This window comes from Gadus macrocephalus, chromosome 4, assembly GCF_031168955.1.
Source record: "Gadus macrocephalus chromosome 4, ASM3116895v1".
NCBI classification, from domain to species: Eukaryota; Metazoa; Chordata; class Actinopteri; order Gadiformes; family Gadidae; genus Gadus; species Gadus macrocephalus.
Genome location: NC_082385.1, coordinates 24,916,355 through 24,925,733, shown reverse-complemented (window position 1 = coordinate 24,925,733; position 9,379 = coordinate 24,916,355). Strand labels below are relative to the sequence as shown.

At 41.3% G+C, this 9,379-nt stretch overlaps 1 protein-coding gene across 1 annotated transcript; it reads left to right on the top strand.

The window, feature by feature from the left end:
• The first annotated feature begins 5,464 nt into the window (after positions 1–5,464).
• LOC132456401 (uncharacterized) lies at positions 5,465–7,135 on the top strand. Its single transcript, XM_060050753.1, has 2 exons — positions 5,465–5,512; positions 5,695–7,135. The coding sequence occupies exon 2, from the start codon at positions 5,724–5,726 to the stop codon at positions 6,714–6,716; it is 993 nt and encodes a 330-aa protein (XP_059906736.1). The 5' UTR covers positions 5,465–5,512; positions 5,695–5,723; the 3' UTR covers positions 6,717–7,135.
• Positions 7,136–9,379: the final 2,244 nt, after the last annotated feature.

Here is a 9,379-nt window from a genome sequence, read left to right as displayed (position 1 = left end):
CTGCCCTGCAACACATAGGCTAGTTTACACATGTTTGTTAAATGAGAAATATGGTCTAGGTCACATTGAAACAGTAATTATACAAACATTATACCAACATAGCAACAGGCAAGTTTATTCAAACATCACACTAACAAGAACACAATAAGAACAGTAACTAATAGTAAATAAACAAAAAAATGAGAAGTGATTTAACAACACTGAACATACTGAACAGAGGCAGGGAAAAAAACAGGAAGAAGACTTGTCCGTTGTCACAGCATCAAGGTCCAACTAGAGATCAAGAAAGGAAGAGGCATGAGGAGGAGTACAACAGAACACTGTGCTCTCTAGGAGATTGTTTATGCCCCGTTTACACCATCCCGCTAATGGCAGCTAATGGCCGATGGACCACCGATGTGGAAGTCAGGGTGATTCGGGTGACATCGGGCAAAAAATGTATGATCGGGTCAATTTATCGGGGTAGCATTTACACATACCCGATGTTATAACGATAACATAACAATTTATGCCAGGGAAGACACCCGAAGTGCGTTTGGCGTCATTTGACGTCATTTCGAATGACGCCAAACACGTCAAATGACACGTTTGGCGTCATTTGACGCGTCATTTGTGGCGTCATTTGGCGTCATTTCGGGAGAAGGCCAAGGGGAGACTGGTTTAGACTGATATTTATTTATATATTTATTTATATTACAATAGCGATTTTATAATAATAGAACGCCGGTTCTAAATGTACCCCTTTAATTATAAAAGTAGGACATCCATCCATCACCCCCGATTTATACCCCCTATTTATACCCTATATATATATATATATATATATATATATATATTTATACCCTATATATATATTTATACCCAAGTGACAGATTGAGGGTCTACAATTCACAATCTGGTCACAATCGTTATTTGTCGTTGGACTATCGGTATAATTCGGCCTGTAATCTGTATGTTTCGGGTTACATTGGCTTACATCGGGTCTAATTCGGGTAAAAAATAAATAGCATGACTCTATCGGGTGTAATTCGTGTGCATTCGTGTAATAAACGTGCTATTCCGTATGTCTTCCCTAGAGACGTCGGGTGTCCCTCGGGGTCTTTCGTGTGTTGAGGTTGCCAATATAAAGACGATAAAACACGATAAAGCGCGGAAGATTAACGAATGTAGCCGAAAATTCCCGAACGACTTGCGATGTCTTACGTTATACTCCTGTTCTATTCCCGATTATAGCCGATTAGCCCATAGCAACACCTGGTAACCGATTCTACCCCGATAGACCCAAAATTAACAAACATGTTCGTTCTTTGCCGATGTTGCCCGATCATTGAGCTTTTCTTCCCGTTGTCTAACGATGTTCCCGGGAAGAGTAACGGTGTTTCCCGATGCAACCACGCTATTTGCCGATGTTATAACGATAGCTGCTGATTTAGCCATCGGGGCCCACTATCGGATAGGTGTAAACAGGGCATTACTGATGTAAACTAAGCTTATGCAGTCTTACAATTATGATTCAAATCCAGGTTTCTATTTCAGGAGAAAGATAGATAATCAGCCGACAGCCAGCCAGCTGATAGCAGCTAGCAGTAGATAGAAATCAATAGTGATGTCGTTACAAAAAAAAAAAGCTTTATCATCGGCACTAGTGAAGATTAAAAAAAAACACTCTGTAAGTAACATACATGTAAAACATTCGCGCATTTCTTTTTTTTACATCAGCTCACTAAAACTCTCTGTAACTCGTGTATTAAGCCAAAAAAAAGCCTTACCTCCAACAGCTGTGCCGTGTTCCAATACCCGTACTTCCATGAGTATACTTAAAGGAAGTTTACTATACTACTCACTGAGTACGTTAATTTTTCAGATGTGAGTGCTGTTCCAAATCGAGTACTCCGTGGTGCAACAACCGGAAATTACGATCACGACTGCCGCCGCGGCTCCTCCCCCCGCAATAAACATCCCGCTTTGAACGGTGAACTCTTTACTTCTAGCAGCTATAAAAAGCTACAAAATGACTCTATTAATCCAGGCTATGTGGAAAATGTGCAGACTTTGGCTCAGCCTGGCTCCACCTCTTCCGCTACGTAGCTAAGATGGCTGCCGTTGAGTACGGAAAGTGTCCTTCGATCCAGACTTCACGATTAGCCCGTTTTGAGTACGACATCCGGGTCCTTGAAGTATACTTCTTTTCGCCGGATCTGAATTGGAACGTACTACGTACTCAAAATTTGGCTAGTAAGTACGGATAGTACGAGTATTGGAACACGGCACTGGTGTTATCGTGAGAAAAGGGAATGATGTGCAAGTGCCGAAGTGCTTCAGAAACTGCCGTAAAGCAGTACCTCTGACAGTATGACAATGTGTGACGTCATCGCATTTTTTAACGCCTTTTTAGAACAGATACGTGACCTTAAAAAATGCGATATTCAGCTGAGTTTATTATCTTAGCCCCACCTTTTGAACGCAACTTTCAAATTACTTGACAAAAAATTACATTGTGAGAAAAGTGGATTCTGAGGGTAAAACCCCATAGGCTCTCATTCATTCTGGACTCGCCTGCGAGCACCCCGCGTGGACCGAGATTATTACTGCAACCAGTCCAGAGTACCGGAACTAACTAGCGAGTGCCCATTCTCCTCATATTAGACATTCTCTATGGCGACACATTAGTGCCATAATTCACTAATGTGATAAAAGATGCATTTGGGCGTATTATATTATTCCACACGAGTAGATATTAACTGCGAGCGCGCAAATGATCTCTGCGCGCGCGCAAATTACCTCTGCACGTGCAAAACAGCCTCTCGCACGCGCAAATTACCTCTGCGTGCGCAAAACAGCCTCTCGCGCGTAACAGCCTCTCGCGAATGATGTTCTGCTCTCGCGCGCGAATTTAGTTTTGACACTATGGGGGAGAGAACCAAGGCAGGGCGGGCTTTCCTATGATTGGCCGTTTCTGAAGCGCGATATTTGATTGACAGCCCTCCTCAGCCCTCCTCTCATTCAATTCTGAATTGTACAGTAAATTGCTAAAACGATAGTTACGTATTGTAACTCCAGATTCTATGAGTATAGGTGCAGCCTTTTAAGTGTCGGCCTCATTGTCCTTTAAATAGCTGAAGAAAAGCTGTTTATTGGGAGCAGAACGTCCGCCGGCGCTCGACTATATCTGCGAAATGCGAACGTCGTTGAGGCACGCCGCACGCGGACATAATTGAGGCCCACGCTGTTGGTGGTCGGGGATTACAAATCTTTCAGTGCTACGGCTCACGCCTAGGGATAACCCAATAGCGATAGCCTTAAAAGGCTGCGCCTATACTCATAGAATCTAGAGTTACAATACGTAACTATCGTTTCAGCCATTTACAGGAAAGCCCGCCCGCAATTTTTTTTTTTGCAGGGTGGTAGCGGGAATCTCGTGAATATTCATGAGGGAACTGATCCCTGATTGGCTGGGACTTGTTGGCTGGGACTTGGCTCGCTGGGACTTTGTCAGAGGGCTTGTGTGAAAATCACGAACGCAAATGAATTAAACGTTGTTATAAATCAACACGAATAATGTGACACATGATACCCACCTACTACACGGCAACTCTATAGCTACCTTTCTGTAAGTACAAACGTTAGCTCACTCGTCTAAAAGCCCCTGTGAAACTGTTAGGCCTATGTGTCACAGCCTGGGCTACTGTAGTAAATAAAGTTATAACGTTATGTATAGCGCATCGCAGTGCTTTCGGCAGCTGGTGATTGTTTCCAAGTTGTTTTTTTCTAATTGTTGTCCATCCATGTCTTGATATTTCCATTAAGATTCCATTCTGTTCTGTTTCTAGAAGTAGTGAGCATAATGGCAGGATTTATTAAAGCTTGCAACATTTGCCAGACCCATGTCAACTTTGAGGAGATGGAGCTGCTGGAGGTTAGGTGTAGATGGATAAGAATAAACCGTATGATTTCTGATATTTGTTTATAGTGGTTCTGCCACACCCCACAACCAATACATTATAGAAAGAAGGGCCATAAAATCGGTAGGCCTATCCATAGAATATTTTCGCGTAGGGCTAAATGAATTTTAATATTGATTTTCACCTATCAATCCACCTCCTACACGGCAACTCTATAGCTACCTTTCTGTAAGTGCCAAAACAAACGTTAGCTCGTAATGCTAACTCGTCTAAAAACAACTACTGTATAACATGTGTCACACTATTGATACAATGATTTGTGTTGATTTATAACAACGTTTCATTTATTTGCGTTCGTGATTTTCACAAGCCCTCTGACAAAGTCCCAGCGAGCCAAGTCCCAGCCAATGAGGGATGAGTTCCCTCATGAATATTCACGAGCTTCCCGCTACCACCCTGCAAAAAATAAACTCGCAGCCCGCCCTGCCTTGGTTCCCTCCCCCATAGTGCCAAAACTAAATTCGCGCGCAGTAGAAGACGGACAAATTTGTTGGCCAGTTAGTCAGTAAATTACACTAATATATCCTCATTAAGTATGGTAAAATCACACGCAGTCCTACTCATTATCCAGCTCATGTTGGAAAAGACAAACATACCAGAAACGAAGTGGGCGCTGCACAGACTCTCGCCGCCTTTAGGACCTTCGGGACCCCAATCCGCCCTTTTAATGGCCTGGAGCCACAATCTTCTTCTTCTCTTGGCAAAAGGATGAGATCCTCTCGGGATATTAAACAGTTTCCATCCATCCTTTTGCCGATTCGTGCAGTTTACAGCACAACAGCTCCTTGTCATTTTCGTTCTCCGCTGACTCCGCTGGTAAACAAATGACAAATGTCCCGCTTTCTGCCCCCCTGGCTGCGCGCGCACATCTGCGATGACGTTGCACAGAAACCCGTCTTCTACTGAGTTTGTAAAGTTTAACGTTGGCTCGCGGTCGTAACCTATAAGTTTAGCTTTTGTTGTTACTGTAAGTACCAACATTAGCTGCATGGCTGGTGTAGGTTTCTTGGTTCAGGCTGAAAGTCATACAAGAAAGTGTCTTCACAGTTCACACAGCTAATGTTACAGTGTACGATTTTCTTTAACTCTGAACCCGTAACTTAAATGCTTGTGCTATTGGTGCTCATTATGACTGAGCTCGTAAATTAGCAAATAGGTTAAAAAAAGTGAAAATAAACAATAAACATAGCTAATCTCATTCTTTTTCTCAGGGTCACCGTCCATGGATTGTGATAGTCCAGATTTTGTTCCATCCGTTTTTTCACACAGCAGCAACAGAGACATCTCGGGAAAGGTGGCAAGGTCAGTGTCATGTATTTGAAATTTTCTAATTTCTTGGTAGCTTGTTAATTATCTGAGCAAATAAGATATTCTTGTGTGTCTTTCTTTATTATGTTATTGTATTATCTCTTAATGTGTTGATTATTTTGGGTTTTTAACTTAACTCTACTCTGTTTGTCCTAGATATGAAAGAAAGAGAATAAGAGATAAGGCCCCTGCTACCTGCCCCACAAGCCAGCCTGAAGCAGATACTGCAGATTCTTCTGAAGGTATGCACAAGTCATACTATTAAGTGTGTGTTTGTGTTGGTTGGTTGGTTGGTTGGTTGGTGGTCAGGTGAGTAGAGTGACAGAGAACCAGACAGATAGTCTGTGTGTTGTGTGTGTGTGTGTCTGTGTATGAAAGCTGATGTGTTGCACATGAGTTAATTTATCTCCTTTTTGTGTTGTAGATGAATGTAAGTTTGTGTCCAGAAAAGAGATGCACCAACTCAACCTGCAGTACAACCAGCTCCGTGATGATTATGAAGCTCTGAAAAGAGAACTGTATGCCACACAGGAAGAAAATAAACATCTGAAGGAGCAACTGAAGCAGTCCAAGTTTGGGTTTGATTCCATAAAAGACACAAATGCTAAAATATTTTTTTTTACTGGTTTACAATCATTACAAATGGTTATGTGGTTGCTGGATATTGTAAAAAGAAGCACACTTGTGCTTAAGGGTGGGTTAAGTTGGGAGAACCACCTCCTTTTGGTTCTAATGAAAGTAAGACTTGGACTCACCAACAGAGACCTTGCCTACAGATTTGGGCTTCCATTCTCAACTGTATCAAAAATACTAAGAGACTGGATACCCATGTTGTCCTCAATAGTGAAACCTTTGATAATGTGGCCTAGTAAGGATGCAGTGAGAGCAAACATGCCAAAGTGTTTTCAACCCAAATTTAGGAATTGTCGATGTATTATAGACTGTACTGAAATCTTTATAGAAAGAACACACAATCTTAAAGCAAGGGCTGAAACCTGGTCAAATTATAAGCACCAAAACACAATGAAATATCTAATAGGAATCACACCAGCAGGAGCTATATCTTTTTTGTCTAGTGGGTGGGGAGGTCGTGCCTCTGACAAGGTAATAACTTTAGATTCTGCCTTTTTGGGTAAACTTGAGCATGGTGACGAGATCCTTGCAGATAGAGGTTTCCTTGTTAGAGAGGATTTGGCCAGTGTAGGAGCAACATTAAGAATACCAAGTTTCACGAAGGGGAAATCTCAGTTGCCAGGTTCTTGTGTTGACACTTCACGCCAGTTGTCAAGAGTCTGCATACATGTGGAACGAGTTATTGGTCAGCTTAAAACCTTTAAGATACTGAACACTGTCATACCCATCAGCCAAGTCGATATGCTAGATGACATTTTGACCATATGTGCTGGTCTTACGAACCTTAGGGGGGCTGTGGTGGCCCGGCGATAACTGTGTTCAGAGTCAAGGAGGTGTACATTATTTTCCATGATTGTGTCAGGCTTTTAAGGGCTAATGAGGGCAATGGTGGTCACTTACTACTTGCTCTCACTGTCTCTCTCACTTACTCATCACTCTCTTTCTCTCTGACTATAAAATTAATAACAGTTATGAATAACTAAATTTGATCAGACAGGATCATTCAGAGTTCAAAAAGGTTGAGAACCACGCACGCAGAACTATTTCATTTATTTATGATAATGGAGAAACTGCGTTTAAAGCTGACATGGCAAATATTGAACATGAACTGAATGTTGTAAATGCAATATATTGAAGGCAATGCAATTAAAGTTAAATGTACATCTCAACAATGAATGAGTGTACATAATTAATACTATATGAACTCATTTAACATTTATACCTGGACATTTTTTTTTTTTCTAGCTTTCAACTAATTTTTGAGTATTATCATTGTCTGCCGAACTCAAACTGCACTTCTTTCTGGCAATGAACAATATATATCAGTGCTGTTTGTGATTTTACGTAAATGTACATTCCTAAAAAAATAAATGAACACTTAGTCAGATGTGTTGTTTGTTTGTTGTTGTGTTGACAGTAATGAAGTCAGTTAGATTTTGTCAGGTGACCTATCCATCTTTGCTCATTACATCAGTTTTTTCTTAAATGCTGTTGTCCAGCATCCAGTATTTACCATTGTTGGATGTATCTATTTGCATCCACATTTCCATTTTTTGGAGTATCTGGTAATGTTCACACATGGATAGTGAAAGTGTTGGCAGCAGTCTGTGCACTTGATCATTTTGCCAAAGCTTGGCTTTTTGCAGTAAAGACATTTGATCTCTTCTGCCAGGTCAGGGTCTTTGCAGCGGCAGACAAGTTCTGGGAGGAGGTGGTCCATGAAGAAAGATTCAGCCTTGGGAAGAGTTTCTTGTAGAAAGGGCTCATCTCTCCGTAGCCGGCAAATGATGCTGCTTGTCTTCGTCCACACCATGAAGTCACACATGTCCATTTGAGAAACATATATTTGTAACTGGATCTGTGAGTAATATGGGTGGGTGGGTCGCAAGTCATAGTTTCCATCAAGGCAAAAGGATGCATCAGTCTCTGACCCCTCTAGTCCCTCCCTGTACTTGTATGGACACTTTATCTCTAGCAGGCCTGTTCCACAGCAGTCACAGGAGAATACCCCATCAGGAGAAGCAGCCAGGTACGGCTCATCTGCTCTCACTGTTAGACCCACTGCTTTTACATCAAAGTTCATGTGTATTTTCTTCATTTCTGTTTCATAATTTTTACGTGCTGTGTCCTCCATTTGCTTTCCCCACATGACAGCGGGTACAGTAAGATCTGTGGCATCGTATTGCATGTAAAGTAGCCTCGCCGTAAAATTTTTTACTTTAACTTTGTTAGCGTTAACTAACATTACGATCGTGCTCCTGATATTGGAAACATCTAAAACAACCGTCAAAACCTGGTAAGTTGAGTGAAATTCACGGACATTTCAGTAAGTGTTTTTATGATTTGTGATGCAATGAAAAACAAAGCGATTTTTCAGTAAAATGACATTTTATTGCAACTGTGTCAGGGAGAACTTACAAGCAATACGGCATCTACATTGATATCAGTTCACTCCGAAGCAGGCTTTTGCCCCCTGGCTGCGCGCACACCTAGTATTGTTTGTACACAAGAAACCCGTCTATTGCCAGCACGGAAAGAATCAAGAATCAATTATTCATAGGACCATTTCTCAGTGTTTTTGTTCTTTTAAATAATGTTTTTTTCAGGAAAATTGCAATAATGGCACATCAGGAAAATCAAAACTTTTATTGCAACTTTCATCGCAAGTCTTTGGAAAAAGCTCAAGTTTCATCAAGCATTTTAGGCCACAACAATCTCAAAAAAGGCCCGCGAAATTATTGATTATTATTGATTCTTGATCAATTTAAAATAGACTGCTTGCCAGATAAAAGCTGTTTAAATTGAAATCATCAATTTGGACCTTTGATTGGGATTTTATATTAATTATAACCTTTTATAGACTATAGATCATTCATAGATTATCATTCAATTATATCAGACATATAATAATTTCATTAAACGACTTATCGGTGCAGAACTACTCTAGGCCTACTTTGTTTCCTTTCCTATATATTTAAAACCCTTTTTTTAACCATCCTTAATACAACAATGCATAGTACGCCATTCATTTAAGCATTTGCAAGCCTTTCTTCCCCAATCCATACCAACGATTTCCCATTGTTGTACTCTAGGCTGCCATAAACAGAGCACCTGAATGCAGGCTGCCAGTACAGCCGCCTCGCCTGACATGCATTCCTGAGCCTCGTCGGTCCCGATGCGTGATTACATAACCATCACGTCATCATTCGGGCGCAGGACGCCTACTCGTCTGCAGGCAGCTCGGTGTTATTTTCAAATTACCCCCGTCTGTCACGGCATCTCTTGGAGGCTGGATTTCAAGCTGTCAGCGGCATACAATGATGTCACATAAGTGATGCAATTCGACACTGGCTATACATTTGTTCAGCAAATAAATGGCAATTTAATTGGTTCTAATTAAATGCTCAAGCGGGTCGTTGCGTCATGTGTCCGCAAAACCACGTGCTCCACTTGTTGGCTGACCTCATCTCACAGCT